The sequence below is a fragment of the Podarcis bocagei genome (genome assembly GCF_964188305.1).
Source record: "Podarcis bocagei genome assembly, chromosome: 1".
NCBI lineage: Eukaryota > Metazoa > Chordata > Lepidosauria > Squamata > Lacertidae > Podarcis > Podarcis bocagei.
In genome coordinates, this window is record NC_138125.1 from 18,991,133 (window position 1) to 19,018,714 (window position 27,582).

The 27,582-nt window shown below is 42.4% G+C and overlaps 1 protein-coding gene across 6 annotated transcripts in view; it reads left to right on the forward strand.

Annotated features, from left to right (window-relative positions):
• The window catches only part of BCL11B (BCL11 transcription factor B), a 166,002-nt gene that overhangs the window by 69,334 nt on the left and 69,086 nt on the right, over positions 1 to 27,582 (forward strand). For 4 of the 6 annotated variants that reach the window (XM_081191652.1, XM_081191651.1, XM_081191650.1 and 1 more), the window contains one exon: positions 8,848 to 9,054. The exons of the other annotated variants lie outside the window; for them this stretch is intronic. In XM_081191652.1, coding sequence (XP_081047778.1) covers positions 8,848 to 9,054 — 207 coding nt within the window. The remainder of the gene's footprint in view (positions 1 to 8,847; positions 9,055 to 27,582) is intronic. 6 annotated transcript variants of the gene reach the window in all.

Here is a 27,582-nt window from a genome sequence, read left to right on the forward strand (position 1 = left end):
ACATGCAGTTTTCAGGTACGTGCGTTCTGCGTCCGTAATGAATGAAGCAGCCTGCAGTTCTCCAAACAATATGGGGATGACAACAGTCAAGCTTGAAAGCTGTGACTTGCACATCTGAAACAAGGAGGCCAATGAACGGTGTTTGCGCAGGCAGAACACTCTGAGCACCAGGAGCAGACGAAAGACTCTCTGACTATCTGAAGGGGGGGGGGGGCGACAGGGCATTTAGAATGAATGCTGAAACTGTGTCCTTGCACAGGTTTTTGTTTATTTTAAATATGTGGGTTCAGTTATGCATTAGCAGCATTTCCCAAAGTTCCTAGATACAAATGAAAATAAATGAGAACCATACCTTAATGTGGCTACTCGAGTCTTTGTGTGTAATGTTTTAAATTTCATTTGGATTTTGTGGTTTGACTTTCTTTGATTGCGCTCTCTTTTTGGGGGTGGGGGTTTGCTGGAGTAACTTATGGGACTGGGAAAGGAAGTACAGAAATGATTCTTAGATGTGTTTGGTATTCATCAACGTCCACAGTCTCAAACCCTTAGTTCCCATCTGCGCTGAATATATTTAATCCAGGCCTAGAAACTCTGTTTGTTTCATATTGGGGATGATTGCTGAAAGGTGGGAGAAAAATACAAGCAATAATTAGTATTACTTCTGGTTTGTTTTTTTTAAAAAAATCCTTTTCACCTTGTTGGGAGCTATCTTCTTTATACAGGATGCAGGTAGACTGTGCTGCAGACATTGGCCCTGTTTATGGTGAGATTTTCTCTTCTTTCCGCTAATGGCTATGCAGGAAAATCAAAGTATCAGATAGATCACATGTTCAAAAGCAGACTTAAATTCAAGCAATACTTACTGGCATTCTTCCATGGAACCAGGGGGCACTTACGAGAGTACCAGATAGCTTGTGATATGGGAGACTCCGGTTTCAAGCCTTTCAAGGGAAAGATTAAAATGAGAACATCCAGCTGAAATTAAGCATTGAAGCTGGTTCTTTCATTGAACTAGTTCTGAAAGTGACCTGTCCACATAAACCATAGTTTTATAACATGTTACGTTGTTCTACAGAGCACTCTGGTTTGTTGAATAGATGGATTGTATTCTGTATTACAGTATACCCCTGTTAGGATGGCCAAAGGCAACAGAGAATAGGGTTCCTGTATCTTTACTAATTGCGTAGAAGAGGGAGTTTCAGCAGGTGCAGTTTGTCTCTAGAAAAGGTTCCAGTGGCTGAAAAAGATTTTAGTTGGTTTCTTAACAACAACAACAACAAAAACCAGGAAGCATTTATACAAATACTACTTCATGTGTTCCGAAGGCTGATCAGCGCTTGTACTGTATTGAATAGAAGTTCTGTTGCTGTGCTCCTGCTCAAATCTGCTCTTTGTTTGTAAATGTTGATTGCCCACCTTTGTTTTAAACTAAATGCAAACCATGTTGAGAGTTCTGCATTGCAGGGGGTTGGACTAGATGACCCTTGGATCCCTTCCATCTCTACAGTTCTGTGATTTTATGTGGACTATGTGTGACTACTCACACAATTTGGAGCTTTAGACTAGTACCTTACACCTGTCCTTTTAGGCTGGCAGAACCAAATCTTTGCTCTTCACTGCCAAAGCCTGAGTGTAGTGAACAAGACAAAAGTATAATCTGCATTGTACTGGGTGTAGTGCAATCTGGATTGATTTCAGTCATTAATTGAAGCCATTCTGGATTTTCTCAGTACAGTGTGGACTAGAATGCTTTTCATTGGAGGGAAGAAGTGTGGATTGTTTTGGTTTTTTTTCCAAGAGAGGAAGGAGATTAGCAAGGGAATCAGAATTTAGTTAACTGGGTACAAATTCACTAGGAAATTTCAGGACAAATCTAACCGAAGTGAGATATGCTCTCAGTGCATCTCAATTGCCTGTAGTTGAGGTCGTGCTGTTCATTAGCACAAGATGCAGAATGCCGGAAGATGGAACAAAAGATGTTAATGCACAGCGTAAGAGAGATTAAAGTAACTTGTATATCCACAAACCAGCCCCGCCACCCCTGCTCTCCACCGTCCCTTACATAACAAGTCAAGGTTCTCTCCAAAATCCAGGCTAAATGAAGGAGCTGTGATGTGATTAACTCTGAAGTCTCTTAAAGCTACATTACAGAGGTTCAACCATAACGATTATAAAAGAAGAATTCTTTGCTGCTGTACAAACCATTTAATGTGCTCAAAAAAATCCTCTCTGTGTCTCTGATGGGGTGTGTGTGTTTTAATATGCAAGTAAAAAAACACATGACCTTAACAACTGGTTCTTTACAACATCAGCCACATAATTGCAATTGGTTGTGTATCCAGTGCTAAGCCTTCATTCATAGAGGCTCTTTGATCCAGCAGAAGGAGGAGATTTCGATTTGGCAAATATCCTCTTTCTTCTTGCTGCATGACCTCCCATGCTGTACCCCAACTCTCTGGTGCAGAGCTGGGGGACGGGATGGGACACAGAGGGAAGGGGCAGTTGGTACAATGGCTTGCTTGATTTTTGGTTCACGAAAGGCTCTGCTGGATCAAAGAACCTTCTGGAAGGACAGTAGTGGGTGCAAACCAATATGCTCAGGTGTTGTTCTATCCAACAAATGAAGTGCTCTAGCCGTCCCTGACATACAGACGTACACTTATAACCAAAGGCCAAAAGATACAATTTGGTTGTCAGATATTATTGGAGGGGTGTTTTTTTTTTTAAAAAAGCATCACTATCACCTGTAATTGTTGAAATTTAACTTTATTGTCATGGGAGTTTCCTTTCAATATTGGCCTGAGGAGATGAGCCTTTGGTGCTCGCAAGACATAAGAGATCAGTGATGATGTTGGGTCCCATTGCATATTGTTTCTTCTCAGCTTGTGTACTTACCTGCTATTGTTTGGAATAACCTTCCCTTTTTTCACACTAACCTGATTCACATGGGTCTAGCAGAGGTAGACTGTAACACTGACAGTCTCAGGGTCATGTTGGCATTGACTCAAGAGCCTGGAGGCTGTGACTCAATGCAAGAGATATCTGCCACCCTCATATTTAATAGAGGTGTGGTTTATGGAGACAGACTGCACATCCCTGATCAAAATAGGCTGTGCTGCATGTTGAGGCCTGTGTGTACATTCTGGTTCCTTCCACGTCAGGTTGGTTCAGCTGCTAGAAAGAAGTGGGGAAATCAGAAATGTGAGTGTGTTGCACTTCTCCTTTCTCAGTTCCCGCTGTATAACATGCTTGGCTAGTTACGAGAGCTTAGACGCATGAGCTCCCGGGGTTATCTAGTGTGGCATCGTGGTTAGGACATTGAGCTATCAGTTGGAAGTCATTTCTCATCTCAGGTATTAACTGAGTAATGTTAGCAGAAGGCATTACCTCTTGGCTTCAGGCCTTCCCAGTATGACCATGATAATAGCAGTCTCCTCCAGAGGTAAATATGCCTGGCATAATATATGCAAAACTCTTTAAGCACTTAGTACGAAGTATTAGTATTAAATTATTGCCTATGGCTCTCTAGAAGCAAAGCTGGCCCTGATGCATGACTTCAACAAGACCTTACGGATCCCCCATCCAGCTTCCCTTGTGAAATATACTCAGAGTCACAAAGTGATTTCATGCTCTTTATTCAGCTCATAGTGGTGAGGAGGAATGAATGGAAGTCCCCTCACAGTATCTGCTTTATATACACAATGGGCTGCACATGATTGGCTAATTCCGGAATTCTACTGTAAGCCAATCAGGTTGTGGATTCACTTCTATCTGGAGCAGGATTGGGTGGTTCCTGCCAACCAATCATACTGCTGCATTGTTCTAGGACCAATCAGACTGCTGCATTCTGAATCCTATTGTTCTAGGACCAATCAGACTGCTGCATTTTGGATCCTATTGTTCTAGGACCAATCAGACTGCTGCAGTTTGGATCCTATTCAGCTCAGTACATAACACCTTGGCTCTCTCTAATTCTGGGAAGCATTACAAGCAATTATTGTGGTGAACATGGACATGTGGAGAACTGACAACACACACTTTTCCCAGGCTCAGTGTCCAACAGACACATTTCCAGGTTTTGTGGCAACTGAGTTGAACTAACAGTGCCAATGGTAATGGTACGGTTTTTTTTGGGGGGGGGAAATGTTTTAACTTTAGGAACCCTGAATTTGGGGAATTTTTGTGTGTGTGTGTGTGAAGACTCCGTTGTCCCTCCTTTCTCTGTGCATTAAAAGATCCTGCCATTATTGCTGCCCCCCCGCCCACATTACAAGCAAAGTTGTTTCTGTATATTTAGACATTCCATGTTTGCCATCTGCTTTCATTGGTTTGGCAGAAAGAAAGTCACATCCAGATTGTAATGTAGATACAGTTCCCGTTAGCGGCTTCTTTTACCTGTTTGTATAGCAATTCGAAGTGAGATCAAAAGGTTGCAAAATAAAAGAAAAAGAATCCCCAGGGTCCAGAGTCCATTAAAAATAATAAAAAATAAAAATCTGCTCAGAAAAGCACACAAATCTTATCCTTGATGCTTCGGCGCTCAAGTATTTACGCCAGGGATTTAGACCCTTCACTTGTGGTTTTGGCAACAGCTTCACACAAATGTTTTGCCCTGGTAGTCTCTTAGCCATTTAAGATAAATGACAAAATCAAATTCAGTCCGTGCAGACTGGAGTGCTGGATGCTTTGCCAAGAATGAAGTACCCCATTGGACTCACATGTATAGCTATCAGATCAACATGCTAGCTGTAGCTTTCAAACTAGGATGTCTGAGATGCTGAAGAAACCTTAGCAGAGGAAAATACTGTTTTGTAATGTTGTTCAGTTATGGAGGGCTTTAATCCCTAATGTCTGCCTAATTGCGGGGGGGGGGGGGAGTCTTTGTACAGAGTGGTCATTGTTCAAAACTAGTATTTACCAAACAATGATTTGTTCTCAGTATGATGTGTCCAAACAGAAGGAGACAATTGTGGCAAACTCTTGGTGAATTATGCTTGGTGAATTATACACCAGAGAATCCTTATCCTAACAGGAAGCTGGAAAGAAAAAAAGTATTGGGCAGGATTCCACAAATGAGGACTTCCAGTTGCACAATGGTGCGTTCCACTTCTCCCACTGCACACTCCCCAAAATTTGCTTGGGGTGGTTGGTAGAATCCCTGGAATAACATGGATGTGGGGTGTGTGTGGGGGTCATTATGTCTGTCAAGTCGAAATGCTTGGCCTCATCAAATGAGTGCCTTAGAGTGATGTTGAATTCCTCCCGTTGTGTTGAAGATGGATATGAGTCTTGTTCTAAATGACTTAGATTCCACAGTCTCTCCTTCCACATCCCTTTGTGACTCAACAATGCCCTTGGTTGGTGTGGCAAATGGGAATAGTTTGTATGCTCAGAGAGGCATTTTTTACTGTATTCACCCTACTCCTAGCTTTGTTCTGCTCCTAAGAAAATTCCAAAATGAATGCCTAGATGTCTTCTGGATATCCTGGCCTAGGCTTGTCTTTCATTTCAGTATATGGTAGTTGTGTGGAGTTGTTCCGGCTGCATTCTTAAATGCCATTTATCTATATATCTTGTATACATGTATCATTGCTAATTTTTCAAGTTGTTGTCTGCCCTGAGCTCTGTTACTGTAGAGATCTGACTAAAATAAGCATGCCAGCCTGTTTTAAGACTTGTAATCTTACCGCAGGAGCTGCTTTTGTTTATTAGCTACCTCAATTCAAAGGTGCTTCAAGTAAACGTCGGCGTTAAATAAAGATATAACTGGAGCCACAGTTATTGAGAATCTGGATGCAGCAGCCCGACTGAGTTCTGATGAGTACTGACTGAAGGTTAACTTCACAAGATACGCACCTTGTGTACACATTTCTATGCTTTTATTTAATTGCTTAAGTCGTAGCGCTGCTGCCAAGAGAGTAGGAAGAAAAGCTCTTCCAACAGAGCAGGAGCAAAAACTAAGTACAGCTTTAAATAACAGATGATTTTTTTTAAAAAAAGGTGTATGTGTATGTGTTTTGAATGAATAATATATTTGGAGGTCTCCATATCAATTTCAAGCTATTAGGGGAAAAGGAGGGTTTCCACTTTCTTTATAGACTCGGTGTGGCAAATGGAATGCATAAACAGAACATGCAGAACGCATTTCTGGCTGTAGCTCAAGTGGCAAGGAAGCCACAGTGACCAATGAATGCTTTATTCTGGGAGCTTGAATCTTGGCATCCCCATGAAGCTTGCTTGAGCTGCGAGGCACTGCACTCTGTCTGCGCTGGTGTGCTGAGGCTGGTTCGGTGGTAGCTGGGCAAGCAGCCCTCTCCCGTTCTCTGTTTGGCTAGTTGCATTAGGATGGCCTTAAAACAATACCCCCCCCCCCTTCGATACAGTTCCCAAGCACATTCCCGGTGGCTCTGGCAGCCTCCCCCGGCTCTCTTCCACACCACCACTGAAACAGGCACCTCCATTGCCAGTCCTGTCCCCTTGCCTGTGTTTGCCTGAAGAATAGCTATGTTACCTCGCAGCAGCAGAAAAGGTGCTTGGCTCATTGTAGCATGATCTCTTACACGAGAAAGCTTATTTTATTAGATGCAGGGCACTTGTTAAACCTGGCAAATTATGGCCAGCCCATAATTTATTGAATTGGCAAAATTGAGTAGGCCATCAAGAAGCTTATAGCAACCCCAAGATAATCATAGTTATCAAATACAGTGTTGGAAAACCAGTGTCTAATAGTCATAATTTTCTGTCTGCCTAACCAGTAAAACCATCCATCTGGAGACTAGAATTGAGGGGCTGGTTGGTACAGAGAGAGAAAGCAGAGATCCTGGTAATGTACCCTCCCCCCTGATGCCCAACAGCCCCCCCCTTCCTTAGCTGGTAGAAGCAGTTTTGGCAGTTGTGTTGAGTGCCCCCAGACAATTGTACAAGGGGATTTCTGTATCCATGTTGAGGCCACCTTGTCTGTTCTAGCGAAGGACTTCATGACCACCATAGCAACTGTGAGGCTGTTTCCGTACCCAACATATGAACCTAACACATCTAGTGTGACATATGCTTAACCTAGAATGGATTTGAGGTGTTTGCCCACAAATATAGAGTGTGTGGGTCTTTTTTGTCACATTATCCCATGGTCATGGATGAACCGTAGCCTGGTGAGGTTTGGATTGACAGTAGCTAGCCCTACCTGCAGGGATAGAGGACCAATTAGAACGGCCTGCCCTGGAGACTTGCAGAACCCTAAGGATTCCTGACATCTCTGGAGGGTTTTCTGGTTGACATGACATACTCTCCTATTGACTCCCTGGTCTTGCTATGGAATGGCGAGATGGAGAGGGCCTTCAGTGCGGTTGCTTCTAATTGTATTCTCCGTCACTGTACCAAATGATCAACTGCTTGCTTTTCCTGAGGTGCTTCAGCCAATGAAATAGGCAGGATGATGGCTGGAATGCAGGTGGCTCAAGTCTTGTAGCAAGACCAACTCGGGGACCAGCTTTGCTTGTTGTAGCCTGAGGATGTGGACAAGATACTTCAAGGGGTTTGCCCAGATTCATGCCTTCTTGATCTTTTTCTGTCCTGCCTAATAAGATTGAGCTGTAGGGAATGCGGCAAGAATATATAATATAACACTGGTTCTATATGAACTGCACTGGCTGCCTATCTGTTACTGGGCCCAATTCAAGGCCCAATTCATCCCTTTTTCTGATGTCAACTTATAATTTTGCAATAAGAGCACAGTCCCATAACTAATTGGGCCAGTCCTTTAATGGGGGTAGCTTAAGTGACTTCCTTTTTTTGGCAGAGTGGTTTAGAGTATTTTAAATTTTTCATGCAAACTGTTCCTGGATTTTCATAGAAACAGCAGTATATAAGATGGATGGATGAATAAGTAAGATGACATTCTTGTGCAGCTATTTAGTTTTTAGTATAGGTCTGACAAACAAAGCAAGTTAATGAACGTATGTTTCTACAAAACAACCGACTTGGTGTTCTTCTTCTTCTTTAAAATAAAAAAAAAACCACATACTTGATTGCTCTTCGGCATTTCTAGAAATGAAACATAAATTTCTGAAGGCTGAGCTGACAGAAGCTGAATATAGCCAAACTCTAGACATAAATGTTCTTTCTGCTTATTCTAGATAGAGCTCCTCAACAAATATGGGCAACTTGTAAATGTAATGAACAGGTTGTAACCAGAGGTAGACTGAGATGGCAATATGTGTATATATAGCATAACCGTGGCTTGAGAGTTGTAGAGGAAGGGAAGAAGATATTGTGAGAACTAAGGACAATGGGTGAGATCTAACTGTGGTCTCCTGCCAGCAGAAAATAATTCTTCTGGCGCATCACCATGTCTCCTTCCTTGCCTCTTTCCTGCAGACCTCATGAACCCCCAAAATACTCTGCAGTGGGTTGGGGGGGACCCTTTGTAGCAGATATACTTGATGATGTGGAGAGGAAAGAGGAGTCCTGTTACACAGGTGGAAGTTCATCTGTGCCGTGTTACATATCACCCCGTTCATTTATTTTGATTTATAGTCTCCTCCGTCATGAAGGTTTATGGCAAGTAAGAAGAGCACCCTCCCAGCAAACAAAAAGCCAAAAAAATGGCATTGTCTTGATAAGAGGCACTAAGTATGATTTTTCGAAGCCTCTCTTCTTGCCTCCCTTTGAATGACCACAGGCACCAGTTCCCCTTGAGCTTCCCCCCCAGCCCTTATGTACGTCTCTGCGCCTTAAGCAAACGTGCGCCGTGAAATAAAGCACAGCAGCTGCGCATCGCTCCTGCTGTACACCCTCTTTCCCTTCAGACATAGGTACCACTGACAGATTTCTCTATTGTTTTCTCCTCAGGGCCGTCCAGGCCTGCAAAGCTGCCGGCGGCCTCCATAACTGCCTCCTCCCACCCTCACACATCGGTGATCGCAACACCACCTCTCCACCGTGCTCTGACCTCATTCCCGCCCTGCCTGAGCCTGCCCTGCTGCGGGGAGCGCGCAGTCTCAGTTGGCGGGTCTCAGACTGAGACTGGCACATTTGGATGTCATTGTCAGTTGTCAGGTAATAGAAAACGCTTTTATTGTCACTATGTGAAGGTCAGCCGCCAACGCAATGTCCTCTTTAGTTATGGGAGCGCCAGTTCCGTTTGGATGTGTAAGGACACGGGTAGCAGCACACTGTATGAAAACAACTCCTGGCCATTTCTATGGCAGGAGTTAAAATTCACTTGTAATTTTTATTTTTGGGGGGGCTGCGGTCTAGCCGACCTCAGACGTTGCCACAGGTCTGTTGTTGCTGGTTTGTTTATGTCAAGTTGGGAACTAACGTCTTGAGAATCCTCACACAAATGTGATACTCCGACACCAAGATTTTATCTCTCTGGGCTGTTTACTTTTAAGCTTAATTGGATAACATTTAGCATCTGAGGTCTTTCTTCCTAATGATTTGTGTTAAAGGCTTTCCTCAGATCTCAGAGGCACATGGCATACTTACGGTCCACACACGTTTTCTTCACTGCTTTTTTTTTCTTAGCCTCTCATTAATTTCTTCCTTGTTTCATCAGTGCAAAGCAAAAACAACCTGGACATAGCAGACTGTACATACTAAAAGGCTACTAAAAGATGCTCCCCAAAAGTTCAGCCTAAACCCTACAGGTATTATGGGAGACAGTAGCTGTTTGTGACCTGATGAAAGCCTCTCTCTCAGAATACTAGAGCCTAGAGCTCACCCAAGGAACCTGGATCCTGGGAGATTCAGGACTGCTGAAAGGAAATAGTTTTAACTCTGCGCAGAGTTGGGGGGAAAGCTGTGACGTTCGTTGTCACAAAATATGGCAATGGCTACCAAGTTGAAGGGCTTTAAAAAGAGATTAAACAGATCCACAGATGATAAGACTATCAGGAGCTACTAATCATGATGGGTATATATAGTACCTCCAGAATTAGAGGCAACATGTCTCTGAATACCAGTTGCTAGGGCATAACAGCAGGGAAGTGCTATTGCCTTGAATATCCAAGGTACGTTTGGTTGGCATTTCCTCAGTTCCTGAGGAAAAGTTGCCACTGCGGTAGATTCCTCCATTCTTCAACAATTTCACAAAATGGGTCAGATCTTAGAGTAACTTCTGAGTAGACTGTGAATTCCATTGCATCTTAACCATCTTTTTCTGTAGCTCGTAAAAGTGGCTGTTTATACCAGTGCTGGAGAGCTTGCTCCAGTAGAGTCTTTCCAGATGATCAGGGTTTTTTAAATTTTATTTTAATGAATTATTTTTTCTTTACAATTGTTCACAGTATAAACAATAACAAAACAATACCCCATCTCACCCACAACTTTTCCCATGTGCTAATGAGAAACGTATAACCAAAAGAGGGAAAGGAATAAGAAGCAATAAAGTGTGTATGAAGAGGCAGAAAAAAAGAAAGGAGATAAAGAAGGAGAGATGAAGAGAGAAAGGACTAAGAGGTAGGGCAGTGGAGAACAAATGGGGTGGAAGTACATGAGATTTAGTATAGAAGCAAATCCAGAAAATTCTGTTTTTTTGTTTTTTGTTTAGTAATTTTCAGGAGTCTCCGATTATGAGACATTGTCCTACTGCAGTAAATTCTCATTTGTTGCATTCAGCCCAGACACATTCACTAAGATGCTTATTGTTTCTATACATCATATATCTTTATATAGGACATGACACTTTGCAATGTATAAAAGGAGAAGTCCCTGTACTGTGGAATTTACAATCTAAAACTTCTGTTGGGTTGTTTTTTCCCATTTTGCACCTGGGAAAAGTCTAGTCTTCCTTCAGGTAGTATGTCGGTTGCGATGGTTGTCGTCCTGGGGAAGGTGGTTGTCTAAGTTACATTGTGATACGTATCCATGAAAGATAAGTCATACGAGTGGCGTGATTTCTGCTCCATATATGAGAAATTGTGTGGTGCATGTTTGGTTGGGTCAAAAGTGACGATGAAGCTAGCTCTCTGGTTTGAATCCATCCCTCGTTTGAAGGCTTATTTTCATCAGTCCGATGGGATACTGACAAACTGGATGTGACCTCATAATGTGTGCATCATGAACTTCATAAAATACACAATAACTTCCACACAAATTCCCAACTTTTTAACATATGAATCCATGCTGCTGCTGTTTTATTATGTCATCACTGTGCATGGAACTTTAGAATAATAATCCAGAGACAACCCTTCATTGAGGAGCTTACAGTCCAAATCAAACCAAATTCAATAATAATAATAATAATAATAATAATAATAATAATAATAATAATTTATACCCCACCCATCTGGTTTGGTTTTCCTAGGCGCTCTGGGTGGCTTCCAGCAAAATATAAAAAATAATAAAATGTCAGTCATTAAAAACTTCCTGATACAGGGCTGCCCTCAGATGTCTTCAAAAAGTCAGAGAGTTCTTTATTTCCTTGACATCTGATGGGAGGGCGTTCCACAGGGAGGGCGCCACTGCTGAGAAGGCCCTCTGCCTGGTTCCCTGTAACTTCACTTCTTGCAGTGATGGAACCACCAGAAGGCCCTTGGAGCTGGACCTCAGTGTCCAGGCCGAATGATGGGGTGGAGATGCTTCTTCAAGTATACTAGGCCAAGGACCAGTAACTGAATAGGTGGAGGGGAGGGAGGCAGAGTTAATAATAAATGAATACGAACCAGTGCATTCAAGCTACAAGAAAGGATATTCCCACTAAACATCAGGATGAACCTTTTGACAGTAAGAGCTGTTTGACAGTGGAATGGACTCCCTTGGAAGGTTGTGGACTCTTTTCATTGGAGGCTTTGAAGCAGAGGTTGGATGGCCATCTGTCATGGATGCTTTAGTTGAGATTCCTGCATTGCAGGGGGTTGGACTAGCATGGTAAGAACAATACTTGAAGAGCTTTCGACTCCCTTCACTTGCTTCTTCCTCCCCTCTCCTCTAGTGCAGCCAGTTCGGAAGCTTTTGCTACTGGTTTGCGCTAAGCACAGTTTAGTGGCTTCAAGCCAGTGGCGTAATCCAAACCTCAAGGTAGTTTGTGCCTAGTTAAGATTAAGTACAGTTTGTCACGTCTGGACATAACAAGCCGTGGTTAATTTAAACCTGAAGCAAAAGCTTATGCATTCCTCCTTGTGGCCATGGTGAAGAGGGAATGCAGGGTCTGAGACTTGGCGTCAAAATACTAAGACACAGTTTAGTGTGTCCAGACTGTGCCATTGAGATATGAAAAAGAGATAGTAGATAAAGTGAAGGGGTGTAGATCTTTAACACTATGAATTTATGTTACTGCACAGGGGAAAGGGGGGGGGGTTATAGTTCAGTGGTAGAGCCTGTACTTAGCATCCAGAAGATTTATTCGATTGCAATTTATTGTAAAATAAATAAACCTGCTGTCCCGGCTTCAACGGAGATGCTTTAAAGCAGCTCACAAAACAAAATAACAACGATCCAGTAATGAAAATCTAATAAATTAAAACAACAACAGCATTTAAGCACACCCACACCCTCCAAAGAGAGCCAGACTTTAAACACATGGTAATCTAAGCAACAGTAAAATCATAAAAACTTGAGGATGAAAAAATATCTTCAGATGCTTGCAGAACACAAACAAAGAAGAGAGTTGCCTGTATGAGGCACTGCATTGCTTCCAAACGCATCTCAGAAGGCAATGACATTGACATGAGGAACCCATTAGTTGATCTGAAAAGATGGGAGGGTTCACATGAGAGGAAACTGCCCTTCAAGTAGCTTGGTTCCAAACCAGTATGGGTTTTTGAGGTAATAGCCACCACCTTGAATAGCACTGAGAAACAGACCAGGAGCTAGCACAGCTGGATTCAGTAAGGATCCGAGATCCAATCCTTGCAGGGCCCTGACATCAGTGGTTGGCATGGTCAGGTATCTGCTGAGGGCCCACTGTGACAAGGGCTCCTCTTCACCATGGCAACCTGCTTGATCACCTTGGCCTAGACAGTGGCGGTGGGAATAGTAAGGAGAAGGAGGAGCAACAGAAGCGACTGCCTGCTTGCTGATGGTCTCTCTTCCTAGCAAAGAAGCAGGTGATAGCAATGATGAGAAAGATGAGCAAGAAGGAGGTGACTCTATGAGGGAGGGAGGCCTGTGGATGGTGTGCTGCTGAAGGGCACACAAGAACCAGGAGCCATCTCCCACTGTTCCTTTGGGCATCGCAGCCAGTTGGAATACACAGTACTATTTTATATATTTAATGACTTGCAGGCTGTTCTTCAGGCAAAACAACAACAACAAAACTTCCCATAGTGTTGGCAAACTATCCACAAACAGTACCAGGATAGAGCAGTTGTCTTGAGTCCATAGGAGAGAGCTTTCTATGTTCCCATGTGCATGGTCTGAATGACGGGGGAGGTGGAGGACTTTAAGTGACAGAAAGTTCTGGAAACAAAGGAGTTGACTAGTGGAGGCAAGAGCTGTTTTCCCTGGTTTGTCCCACCCCACCCCACCGACTTAGTATATGAGCCTTGCAATGACGAATTCAACGTTTCTCCTACAGATACTTTATTCCGTCAGCATTTATTTGGCATAACATAGACGTGAGGAGTCTCTCCCGTATAGGAGAAGTAGCAAGCCAGTGTGCTACCCTGTTTGCTCACTTCTTCTAAGACAAACATGCAGCAATAATGGAGAGAGTAAAACTAAGAATAGATAAGGAAAGAGTAACTCAATAAAGCACACAGAAGCAGGGGACGTATGCATTTTGCATTCCTTCACTTCCTACTCTGCCGGTCGTGCACTGTTAGTTTTTTGGACTGATCTTATTTGCTGAACAAGTTGTGCCAGTTTTAAGTGGGGGGGAATCGACCTGGTATCATGGCTTCCTGTAGTTACTGCTGTAATCTGCAGCACTTAGAGAATATGTTAATATCAAAGCACACACTAAACATTTATGACAGTAGTTGGTCAAGTTTTGTTTGAAATAAAACATCTTCCCCCCACCCACCATTGGAGAGGAGGTTATTAGCCCCTTATTGTCTCATTCAGTTGAGAAAACAGAAGAAATCAGGTGACATTTGAAGCATGCTGCGGTGAAGAGGGTTGTTTTACGGGTAGTCAAAATTAGAAGAAGCTGATTTGCATGGGATTTGTAAGGAAGGTGATAGTGAGGACTCCAGTGATAAGAAGTGTGCAGTTTTCCTTTAGCATTAGAGATTGGTCTGAGAGGGAAAGTTTCACCAAATTCTCAATCCCAGCATTTCACTTTCCAGACCTCTCTACATTTGCCTTGCTTAGTTTATTTTTAAGTTGCTTTCTTCTGTTGTTAGAAATTTGTTTCTTCCTCTAAGCAAGGGTGGTTTTTTCCAGCTCTTTTAGTAAAAATCATCATCATCATTTTAATTCGGAATGTCTTTAGTTCGGATTTGAAGCAAAACTAGAATGAATACAATATTTTGTTGTTGTTGTTGTTGTTGTTGTTGTTGTTGTTGCCATTATAATAAGATTTTACCAAAAGTTGGGGGAATGAATCAACTTTTTTTAAAAAAACAAAACACACCCATGACTATAAAATGTCAGTGTTCAGATCAACTTAAAAACAACACTCATACTTGGAAAAAAGAAAAGAAAAGAAATCTTGCAGCTTTGGCCTGGACGATGGCATAGTACCTTTGCTGTTCAGAATTGGCATGGACAGGGAGCTGTTAAGAGAATGGCCTTAGATGCTGAAACTGCGGGAAACGGAGCTTTTGAGCAGTTTTGCAATTTACAGTAAACATTCTGCATTCCTGGCTGCCTGGGGATGTTTGGAGGCTGAAACATAAAACCTGCCATTGATAATACATCCTATTACTATTTCTGCATGGTGTTTTCTATTTGCAGCCTGATCCTGAGTCTTGCTGCCCTGACTGTTACACTAGCTTAGTGTCACAATCCATGACTTCTCATCTCATCTTAGGCACATATATGCAGATTTTAGTCTATTAAGCCTACAGTCCTGTACCCACTCCAATGAACTCAGTGGGGCTCACTTCTGAACATAGACATACACTATTAGTTGTGCAAGCAAGATTGTCTCATGACCACGACTCTTTTTGAGCTTCAGAAATTGCAGGAGCATTCACAAGACAGTTGTTCCCTATTATAAACTGACCTCCTTAGTCTTTCTTTTTCTTTCTTTCTAATGCTAGTTCGGTTTTCTGACAGGCTTTGAATTCTATATAAAGCCATCATAGGGAACAGACTTTTGCAAGATGGGCCCACTCCCTAAAATATTGCTTTTAAATATCTACAGACGTCTCTGTTGCCATGTCCTTTTTTGCCTCCAAGGAGAGGCTTCTGCCTGCTGAATTGGATTCTCCCACTGAAACATGTTTAGTGTCTGTTTAATTAGAAGCTGGAAGGGAGTTGCAAAATTCACAGGCTTGTGGTGCATGGATCAAAACCAACACATTGCTCCTTTTTCTGATTAACTTGCTATGAATCCTAAAAAAAAAACATAAAGAGGAAAAAAGTATAAAAAGTTGGAAGTAGTTCTGAGGTTTTAACTTTGATGAAGACAACTAAACCTAGAAATGTTTACAAACATCCACACTAATAGGTAGGAAGGACACACATATTTTTGTGCACCCGGACTAGCAAAGTACAAGGCATCTAGTTTTTTCTCATTTATATCTCATTGCCCATATGCCTAGCAAATATCACTGATGTAGAAAAATGAATCTATTGCTATCCCTTCCTCCCCAAACACGTTATACCTTGGTGCTTTCCATTGGTGGCTCATAATGTGTGTGTGTGTGTGTGTGTGTGTGTGTGTGTGTGTGTGTGTGTGTGTATATTGCCCTTTTCTATAAGCTCAGAAAACCACACACCAGTCGGATGCAAATATGTTTATTCCATGGGGTTCAAAATTTAATAATAAAGGTTGCTGTTTTACGTTCCTAAAACTATCTGCCATTTTTGGAATTTTGTACAGATGTGAGGGTTCTGAAGGTAACCCAATATTCATTTACCCACAGTAGCTGTTCTCCCCATTCCAGGGAAGGAAGCAGATCTGCACTTCCTCTAGATTTCCTTCCTCCATTGCAGTGAATGTAGCGTCCCATATACACATAGCTGAACATATGTGGTTGAGTTACGCCAAGGCAGACCATTGGCCAGGGAGCTTTATTTATACACTGGAGAGCTGGGGATTGGGGTAAGAGAATTTGGAGATTATTGAACTTGAATGTGGCATTGAACTGTGTTGCAGATGGTGTGTTACTAGCTGAGTTGATTAGAATAATAGGAAGCAAACTTAGACCATTGGTTCTGTGTTGTCTACAGTGACTGGCGGGATTTCAGATAGGGGACGTTCCCAACCCTACCTGGAAATGATCTAACCTGGAACCATGTGTATGCATGAACTACCACTGAGCTACGGCATTTCCCCTGGACCAGTTCTTTGGTCAATGGTTGCATCCATACCTATGTGCATGGGGACATTCTTATACAGTGGTGGCAAGCACCTACTTGGCCTGGACATGGTGACAGGCCAAGGCCCCCATCTCCTCTCCCCAGTGGCTTCTTCCTCACTTCTTCCTTACATTGCCTGGTCTGACTATAACATTTATATGTCACATTTTTGCCAACGCATTCAGGACAGAATACAGTGTAAAACACTGGTGTACGATCTGAACAGAGATCACACAAAGTAGAAAAGATACAGAAAGGAAAGGAGAAAATAAGTCAATTCAGGTATCCTAGAGAAAAACAACTCTATTTAAATTTTTTTAGACTCTGGTCTGTCTGCTGTGTGTTTTTGTAGCATCCTCCCGGGGGGCCAGACTTGGTCCCGATTCCTGTTCTAGCTGCTGATTCCTATTCTTTGCAAGTGAAAAATGCAACAGAAAATAGCCTTATGCAAGTGGGGGAAATGAGGAGTAGCTTTTCATGTGGGTGTTTAGGACTTTGTCTTTAGTTTCCACTACAAACCAGATTTTTTTTTTACCAATATAGACCTTTGCTCAGAGCTCAATGAAGCCCATATTAAGAAAATGAATTTTGCCTTAGATATTAAGAAGCAGTAAAAGAAAATGAAAAAGCCAAACAGATTCTGAATACAAAAGATGGAAAGAAATCACAAATTCTGCATATTTAAAAACAGCGAGTGGCCATTGACATGCATGATTAATGGAGAAGGTGGTGGAAGTTCAAGCTTCACTGAGGAACACACAGAGGCCCGAGCTCTCAAAGTTTAAAACAATATATCTCAAATACAAGGAGCTTGGCTGCATTAGTCATTAAGGTGTTCTAAAAATTACTGAGCGATTCTTGTAAAGTTAACATCAGTTTGTCTGTACCGCCTTCTGTTCACTGAATTCCTTAGCCAGCCTGGTGTGTTCTTGCCATTGTTTTAAAGGTAAAAGGATTACCTGTAAGTAAAACAATGGGATTGAATTTAGTATGTGTGTTTAATATATACACATATATTAATATATAATTTTTCTCCTCTTCAATTATATCCTTATATTCATTTTTGTGTGTGTGGCGTTTATACTTCCGAGTCAGCCAATGAGAATCCCTAGATCAGACCACCCTCGCTGTGAAAAAAGGGAAAAGAAAAGAAAAGAGCCTGATACAATTAATACAGTCTGTCTAGAAAGCAGCATTATTTCAGAACCGTTTATGTTAATGATATGGTATGTGTTCTGCACATTTCATACTCAAACAAGAAGCAAGCTTTTGTTTCATTCCAGACTGGGTTTTATTAAAACTGGAGGATCAATGGGAAAACAAAACAGTAATCAGAGCGGGGAATGTAAACTCATCCAGTTTGAAAAAAGAAAGAAAGACGTGCCTCTTAACAGTGCAATCCTGTGCACATCTACTCAGATATAAGTCCAGTTGAGTTCAGCAGCATTGTAAAGGTAAAGGGACCCCTGACCGTTAGGTCTAGTCGCAGATGACTCTGGGGTTGCAGCGCTCATCTCGCTTTACTGACCGAGGGAGCCGGCGTACAGCTTCTGGGTCATGTGGCCAGCATGACTAAGCCGCTTCTGGCGAACCAGAGCAGCGCACGGAAACACCATTTAGCTTCCCGCTGGAGCGGTACCTATTTATCTACTTCCACTTTGACGTGCTTCTAAACTGCTAGGTTGGCAGGAGCAGGGACCAAGCAATGGGAGCTCACCCCGTTGCCGGGATTCGAACCGCCGACCTTCTGATCGGCAAGCCCTAGGTTCCCAGGTAAATGCTTATAAGATTGCAGGCTTAAATGCTTATAAGATTTCAGGCTTAAACTTAACAAAGCTGCAGGAGAACGCCACAGGTCTTGCACCCATTCTCGCATCATGCCCAGTTGGATAGCAAAGCACACACCAAAATCAGGTTTAAAAACATGCTGCCCCAGTCCTCCCACTTTGCCCAGTGCCCTAGCCCTTGCATGAGAAAATGGTGAGAGGAAACTGGGCTGCTCATGTACATGTGTCAGAGAGAGAGAGAGAGAGAGAGAGAGAGAGAGAGAGAGAGAGAGGTAACTACAGCGATCTATATTGACGCTACATATAAAATATACAATATTGGGGAAATACGGCTTTCACCAGGGTGAAATTTGCTAAAGTTTGTGCTTGGGAGAAACCGCCCTATTAGCTGGCGTTACTTAATATTTATTCATTTGAATAAAATATTTACAGCATCTTGCAGAATGGCATTTGTGCATGATAGTTACTTTAAAGCAAATATGCTTTACAAAAAAAAAAAAACCCTGACTCAAACGTTATGTACAGAGTGTTGCAACTCTCAGTTTATTATAGGAAAGCAACCAGGAAAATATGGCTGAGTGTGTGGTTGTGTTTTATATTTTTAGGCAACGATTGTAGATAGGAGCGTTTCAGAAACTACATGGAGAAACAAGGCGAGAGCACTGTAAATATTCGGAGAAAGCTAAGAATCCATTTGAGGGGTGGGTTTTCTCTTCCACCCACAGCCCCTGGTGCTATTAATCTAAGTTAAGGACTGCCTTTGTTCTAAAGAGACATTCAAATCGATGTAACTCGGTAAATCCTCATCATGTAGAGTTAAGAAGCAGCAGGGGTAACAGTATTTAAAGATGTTTAAAAGTGCATTCTTGCCACTTCTAAGCACCCAGTCCTTGTGCAGCGGCGCTGTGTGTGTGTGTGTGTGTGTGTGAAATTGCAATATTAGCAGGTGGAAATAGATGGTATAATCTAAACACAAAGGGACCTAAGGTAACCAAGGATGTAGGAGCGACAATGGCTTCAACACTTAGAGAGTTAACTGGATTTTATTCTAATACCCAAGCCCAAGAGCCTGAACTCTTCAAACACTCCAAATGTAGAGCTAAATCAAAGAATTCTGTTTCAAATCCGTACAAGATGTTGCTGTTCTCTCCCCCCCCCCTCCTCTGACAGGAGAAACATTTGGAAGTGTAGTTTCTTTCCCTTTCCTTCCTTCTTTCTTTTCTTTTCTTTTCTTTTTTTAATAGCTATCTTAAAAAGGAGTTTGGATGTTTAGCACAGCTGGTGCTCATTACATTATGCACTATCAATAAAATAGCATGTGTAATTAATTTTTAATGCGGTGCTCTATGCAGCGCTTTAAAGCAGTTACTGTATGGGGAGAGCTGACACTGGTCACCAGCGTCAGAAATATTAAAAGAGAAGGCTAGATTTTTGCATTTTTCAGAAGGTGTGGGAAAGAGACAGTAGCTGTCATCAGCTCGCTGTTCCTGGCCAAGCATAATCGCCTGGAATGCCTCTCTCTCTCTCTCTCTCTCTCTCTTTCTCTCTCTGTGTGTGTGTGTGTTTGGAAAAAAGAAAGTTGCTTAAATAATAACCCAAGCCAGCGTGACACAATACATGCAAGTTTTGCTCGGATGTGCAGGGCTAGCTGGAGACATTTTATTGCCGGAGGTGAAAGGTGAGATGTCAGCCCCCGCCCTCCCAGTTCCACACAGAGAAGCCAACTGGGTAGCCAGACAAGTCTTATTTCAGCAAAGAGGATTGGATCCCTCCACCATACCTGAAAGCAGCAGGTTAGCTTGTGGGGTGCAGGATAGGCCTTTCAGAGCACACACAGCTCTGGTAATGGCTAGAGCAGGCACCCCCAACCTGCAACTGCAACCTGGCCTACAACTCCCATGATCCCTAGCTAACAGGTTAGGGATAATGGGAATTGTAGTCCAAAACATATGGAGGTCCGAAGGTTGGGGGTGCCTGGGCTAGAGGGACTGTGACTTTTTTTGTATTGGATCAGATTGTTATTATTAATGTTTCATGTTTTATTATGTTTTTATGTGTTGCAACCCAGCCAGGTGGGTGGGGCAATAATAATAATAATAATAATAATAATAATAATAACAATACAGTCATATCTCATGTTATTTTTGCTTCAGGTTGTGCGTTTTCAGGTTGCGTCCCGCGGCAACCCAGAAGTACCAGAAAGGGTTACTTCCGTGTTTTGCCACTCGCGCATGCGCAGACAAAATGACGTCACGCGCATGCACAGAAGCTGCAAATTGCGACCTGCGCACGCGCAGATGCAAGTTGCATTCTTTTCAGGTTGCGTTTGCGAACGGGCCTCTGGAACGGATCCCGTTCACAACCAGAGGTACCACTATAATAATAATAATAATAATAATAATAATAATAATAATAATAGGAAGTGGCCTGGGGAATTGCCACTGCTACCCCCCTCTCCACATATTCACCACTGAATGTGGCTGTCATACTCTGCACCCCCTGTGGATGTGGGGAACCTAGGTTCATAGCCCTACTCAGTTGTAGTGCTGGCTTGGTGACATCTCACACTTGTTCTGAAAGACCACTTGGAGACCCTTGGAAATGAATGTAATGAGGCTTCTGGATACAGATGGTAACAGATTAATTGGCCTGGCTTTTAAAAAAACTGGTTCAGGCTCTGCTAAGGGAAGGTTTGGCTTAGGGAACTCTCAAAAGAGGTAAATAAAGCGCTGGATTGAGAAGAAAGTTAGTGCCCCCCGCTACACACACCACTGCCTGACCGATCTGAATTAAACCCCATTCACAGCTTGTAAATATCAAGCAAGGGAAACCTCTGGGGAAAGACAAATTCGGTTGCAAGTCTAAAAGAAAACAAAAGGGGAAGAAGCTGGGTTCTCTCCAGGAAAATTGTGCAGAAATAATACAAGCCTTTGCCTTTTCTTGTGGCTTTTGGTTGGTTACACTCAAAATAAATACCAAAACTTCTTCGCTTCATATTTGGGGAGTGACACTAATTTGGAAGACCGAAGGCCAAAAGGAATGGAACAAGGCCTACATCCTTTGCTCTGATAATTGACCAAATCATAAACAAATCTATTTACACTTTGGGGTCCCCCCCCGGCCATCTATATGGCGTGAATCATAGTAGATGCCAGACTTTTCTGGAGACGAAAAGCAAAGGGGATTGCTAGGATTTAAATAAAAAAATGGGGAAGGAGGGGTAATATGTCAGCAGGATTTTTTTTTCCTAGAAGGGCTACTATTCCTTTTATAAAAGTTGCATAGGAAGCAGAAAATTCACCAGGTGTGGCATTTCTTACCACAGTTCTACAGTGGTGGGGGAAAAGTACACCTGATATACCTATAGGTTTCCCCTCCCTGTTAAAAGTACAGAAGTCCTCTCAGGCCATGGAGTTGCCATTAGAGACGGGGGAGAGTTTACATTCAAGTTTGCTTTTGCACTTTCCAAAACGGAACAAGAACTGAAACACAGCCGTCTTTCAAACTTTGCACATTTCTGAATTTTAGCAATGCATTCACACAGCCAAGTAATTGCATATAGTAGAGAAAACACCATCTAAAAATGTGTTCTATTACGGGAAATTGCTTTTCTGATGTGGGAACTAAGTGGTTACATTTCTCGGAGCAGCTCAGTCGGCAGGCCAGGGGCCACTACTGAAAAGGCTTTGTTCCTTGCTGCAAATACCTTTACCTCCCATATTGAGGGGGAAGGGGACGATCCAAATATGTGAGTGGATGGCATCACATAGGGAGGCATGCTTTAAAAATATATATGGGCCTTAATGGTTGCAATACCTCGTTCATTGGGGCTTGTTCTTGGGTAATCTGCACAAAAGCCCAAGCAGCATGTCTTTAAATATGGGTCTGCCCCACGTCCCATGTAGTGTGGGTGTGTGGGATCTGATTTCAGCAGCAAAAAGGGGAGGGGGTCCTAGAATGCCCCTTGTCCTGGTCACTTCTCTCCTCTCTGGTCTTCACCAGGAAGGAAAGTACCTCTGGGGAAATGCTTAGCAGTGTCCAGCTGGATGCCCTCTTTGCTCTTGCAATTGGGCTCCCTACTTTTTCAGCCATCATCATGAGCAGTTTCAGCTTTAGTGGGAATTGTAAAACCGAGTAAACCTCCTTTTGGATCGGGCTATAGCAGAGGTAGGAAGAGGTAGGAAAAAATGCTGAAGCATATTTTCTAGCCAGTAGCCAGAGCAGGCGAACACGTAGGTAAGATGTGGTACATTTCCTTATTCAGAAACCGGGCAGGGATTTCCATCTTTCGCAGCAGCATCACCTTAGCAACAGGGTGAACTACCATGGATGATTTGTGTTGTAAAATCAGCCACGCTAACTTACTCCTACAACTCCTCAATTTCGCTAAATGCAGCCAGTCAGCTGAATGTCTCTTTGCAAACACTTCATAAAAAAGGGAAAGATTAAAAACAGAGAGGAGGAAGGCTTGTGTGAAAGAATAATCTGCTAGGAAATGAACCAACAAATTAGGGAACATGGTGCCTGCATACACTTTCTGGCCTTCTTCTCGGCACTGAGATCCAGCGGTGGGGTTTTTAGACACGCACATATAACAACTCGGTGTTTGCAACTGTTCTCTTATTGCCTCAACAAAATTCCACTCGGTCGTGTGCAACGTATGCCGAGCCATTTGTTTTCATCTGATCACCTGGCATTTAGAGCATGGAGTCCTTCCCATCACTTGAAAATAAGTTGCCCTAAGCTCTCTTCAGGCATTCTTCTGCCTGACTTAAGTAAACACACTGGGGGAGCAGGGGGCACAGAACACACTGTGCTCGCCTCGCCCCCATCGCTCTCTGCAAGTTGGAAGGCAGACTTCTGGAGAAGACAGCCTCTTGCACTCGTGGAGGCTCCATGCAGACTCCACAAGAACAGGAAGCTCCACACTTCAGAAGTCCACCCTCCCAACTTTGTGAAGGGTGAAGGGTGAAGGTAAAGGACCCCTGACCATTAGGTCCAGTTGTGGCCGACTCTGGGGTTGCGGCGCTCATTTCGCTTTATTGGCCGAGGGAGCTGGTGTACAGCTTCCGGGTCATGTGGCCAGCATGACTAAGCCACTTCTGGCGAACCAGAGCAGCACACGGAAATGCCGTTTACCTTCCCGCCAGAGTGGTACCTATTTATCTACTTGCACTTTGACGTGCTTTCGAACTGCTAGGTTGGCAGGAGCAGGGACCGAGCAACAGGAGCTCACCCCATCTTGGGGATTCAAACCGCTGACCTTTTGATCGGCAAGTCCTAGGCTCTGTGGTTTAACCCACAGCGCCACCCGCGTCCCTGAAGAGTGAAGAGAGGGGGCCAAATTAGCACAACTATCCCTGTGGCCCTCCCCTCACATGCTTACTTAACTTGGAGAGAGGAATGCCCAAAGAAGAAGTGCTTTGCATATGTTGTGTATTCTGTACTCTGCAGGTGGCTGCTTATGACAGTGTGTCGTGCAGGTAGGTGATGCCCTCAGAAACTCTTCAGAAACCTTTCTAATGTTGTAAGAGCAGAGCTGAATGTGTCCTGCACTGTCAGAACTTAATTCTTCCCCATGGCTCTTCACAGAGAATGGGAGGTCTGCGTATAGCTGCCTTCACCAAGCTGGTGCCCTCCAGATGTTTTTTTAAATAACATTTTATTGATTTTCCAAAAATAAAAAAAATAAAAAACAACAATGCCAAAACAAAACAAATTGACTTCCCTCTAACCCCTTCCTTGGTTCTATTGTTTATCCAGACACTGAATGTCCATTGTTAAATTTGTAACATATTTAAATCACCTATTGTCCATTCATAATGCTTAAAGTCTAGCAAGTCAATAGAAAGTTGTTAATACTACACACCAGGCTTTTCCAAGTTGGTGCCCTCCAGATGTTTGGGGCTGCAACTGCCGGCAACCTGTTAGCTTGGATGTTGATGTTCAAAACATCTGGAAGGCACCAACTTGGAGAAGTCTGGTATGTAGTATTAGCAACTTTCTACTCACATGGTGAATGCTTTCGTCCTAACATGAAGATGGCAATGGGGAAAGTGGCGTCAAGTGGTAACAGGAGACAGGACAATAAAATAAAAGTTGGCAGCTCTGTACCATAAGAACACGAGAAGAGCCCAACTGGAACGAGCCAGGGTTCTTTTCCTATTCTTACCAATCTTTACTTGGCCAAAATATTTTAGGCTAGATCTTTATATGCGTGTGTTTCTTTCTGTGTGTGAGCACATGCTTATGTCACTGTGCTAATATTTAGCCTGAGGAATCTAAGTAAAACCCCGTATTTTGGCCCAGAAAGTCATCTTGTTCTCCTCTTGTAGTTCACAGCTCAGGAAACGCTGAACACATTTTTTTACATTAATTCTCGCAGTTTGTCGTGGGTAGCAGCTAAACCCAAGAAGTTCTCTGCAGAGTACGCAGATTCTGTGGCTGGCATTCATGATCTTCAACATGGGCAAATTGATTCTTTCAAGGCTGAAAAACTGGAAAACCACTGGTTTCATTGGGTTCCTTGCATTGCAGCATCCAGTGAAGTGTAAATAAATTATCCCAGCAGCTGGTTTGAATGAGTGTTTCTTTGTATATGTTGTGCTTTTGTAGTATTTTCTTTTGGTTGTGTAGGATGAATTTTTCATCAGTGGATGAAAGAGGATCACCTAGTGCCCAGTTTATTACCTTTTAGGTGTTGGATTAAGACATTTTTATTCTCCCAGTCATTGTAATGCTCTGTCCTTTTAAAATACTGCATACTGCCAATACTATTTAAAATGCTGGAAGTTTGTTTTTTTAAAAACTTAGCTTGTGTATTGTGCTAATTATGTTATTTATTACTTTTAATTGGTTTATTGTGTTTTTCATTGTTTTGTTTCAAATCGTGCTGTAAATTGCCCTAGGATTAATATTGTGCTGGATGATAAATGAATACCATGAATGAATGAAATATTGGAAAATAAATACCTTCTTTTTATCATTTATTTCTCCATCTCTCTGTTGGGCATCATATTATTCCATATACTAAGTGACTGCAGTCACTAATATAGTTTTCTTTTTCTTTCTAAAACAGTGGCCGCATCTTTTTTTCTTTCCGTCTGAGAATGTAGAATTGTAAAGAATGTTTGATTTAGGACAGTGGGGATGTGGAGATCAGAGGTTGAAATTAAAGATGTAATGAATCAGTAAGATGTCTATGAGGAATGAAACAAGTCCAAATCTGCCCCAGAGAAGGTTTGCATTTTTAAAAAGAATTCAGCTAGAGAAGTCTGAGGTCTGGGGACTTATGGAATGAGGTTAATGTAGGTGTGAGTAGTTGAAATGACAAGAGCATTTGGAAAGTTTCCATAAATCTGCACTTTAAACAATTCTATTCCACTTTGTGGGAATTAGTGGGAATTGTGATAGAGAAGGTCCAGACTGATCTATTTTTGAATCAGATACCTGCTTTGCAACAATCAGTCCTGCTACTTTGTTCAGGAACCATCTATTTTCTTAATAAAAGATGTAAAGATAAAATACAAAATTGACCCCATTCCCCTGGTTTTGGTATAGTTTGTTAGTCTACACCACTCTGAATTTTGAAGGCATTGTTTTCTTTGTTCTTTATTCTATATCCTGTGATTTGGGATTTCCCCCCTTTTTATTGCAAAAGGGGAAAATACATAAAAACCCATAGGAAAAAGATATATGCAGATAGCAATGGCATACATAATACAATATAGTTAAATAAGAATTTTGATACAAAAATATAATATGATGATTCTAATAATAATTACACTGATATAACTAGTATTCTGACTAATCTGGACTCAAATATCCCATTCCAACCATGTAAGCTAAACACAGCTCACCAGCAACAAAAATGCCACATTTTTCTTGCATTCCTGGTACTGCCAAAGTGAGAGAGAAGGGGGAGGGTTTTTTGTTTTTGTTTTTTTTAAGCGGGGCGGATTTTCATGCATCTGGCAGGCTGGAAATAATATGTTTTTGAGTTGGTAGGTCACTAGTTGTGAAAGTCTTATTTAAAACATTGAGCTATTTATGCCCAAATAATAGCTATTATGACGATGGTTAGATTGTTTTGTTTTTATCCCAGAATCTAGTATATTCATAATACCTATAAAAAGGCTTTCTAATTGTTAGAAATTTTTATATTCTCTCCACCCTCCTACAAGCTAGACTGGAATAAGAGACGGTCACCTCTAAAGAGACCCAGTGATCTTCAAGGCAATCTTCAGTCTTGAACCAAAACCAGCAATCTTTCAGTTCAGTCGCTCTGCCTGGCTTCTTGAAAGTTACAGTCAATCCCTCTTCAAGCAATTAAGGCAGAGATAGCTCTCACTGTTTGTACGAAAATCACGTTGTGTGATGCATTTGTACATACAGGGTCCCATTGCTTATTGCCAATAACCAGAAATAATTTTTACAGTATTAGCAAATGAAGTACTTTACACTGGAGTCGCATTACACATTCAGCTAAGAAATCAAGTGATGTATACACATGCACTCTTGTCAGTCACATCATCAGGTGTTCCCCGAAGGCAGAATATGCTGGCTGGGGCTGATGGGATTTGTGATCTCCAGCTGTTTTGGACTATACCGGGGCAGGGCAGCCATGACAGTTTCCGGCCGCTAACACAACAGTATTGTGGCACCCTAAATACTAACAGGTTATTATGGGTTCTCTTGCTCCTCAGCTGATTACCAGCAGTAATCACTGGATCCTGTCTAGTTTCAGAGCTGGTCGGTGGAACAGCTTTTCAATCAGTTTCTCCCTGCCTAAATGAAGTCCATTAAACGATGCCTTATGAGGAACGGCTAAGGGAGCTGGGCATGTTTAGCCTGGAGAAGAGGAGGTTAAGGGGTGATATGATAGCCATGTTCAAATATATAAAAGGATGTCACATAGAGGAGGGAGAAAGGTTGTTTTCTGCTGCTCCAGAGAAGCGGACACGGAGCAATGGATCCAAACTACAAGAAAGAAGATTCCACCTAAACATTAGGAAGAACTTCCTGACAGTAAGAGCTGTTCGACAGTGGAATTTGCTGCCAAGGAGTGTGGTGGAGTCTCCTACTTTGGAGGTCTTTAAGCAGAGGCTTGACAACCATATGTCAGGAGTGCTCTGATGGTGTTTCCTGCTTGGCAGGGGGTTGGACTCGATGGCCCTTGTGGTCTCTTCCAACTCTATGATTCTATGATTCTATGAAATGCTCTGTTCCCTCTCAGTGTGGCAACCCAGTCCCCTTCACCTGCCAACACAACTTGGTCTATGTATCCTGCCCTAAGGATCCTCTAGGAATCCTACCGTACTAGCATCATGCCTTTTCCAATGACTTTCTTTTTTTTTTACGGGGGGCACTTTATTTGAAGGGCTGT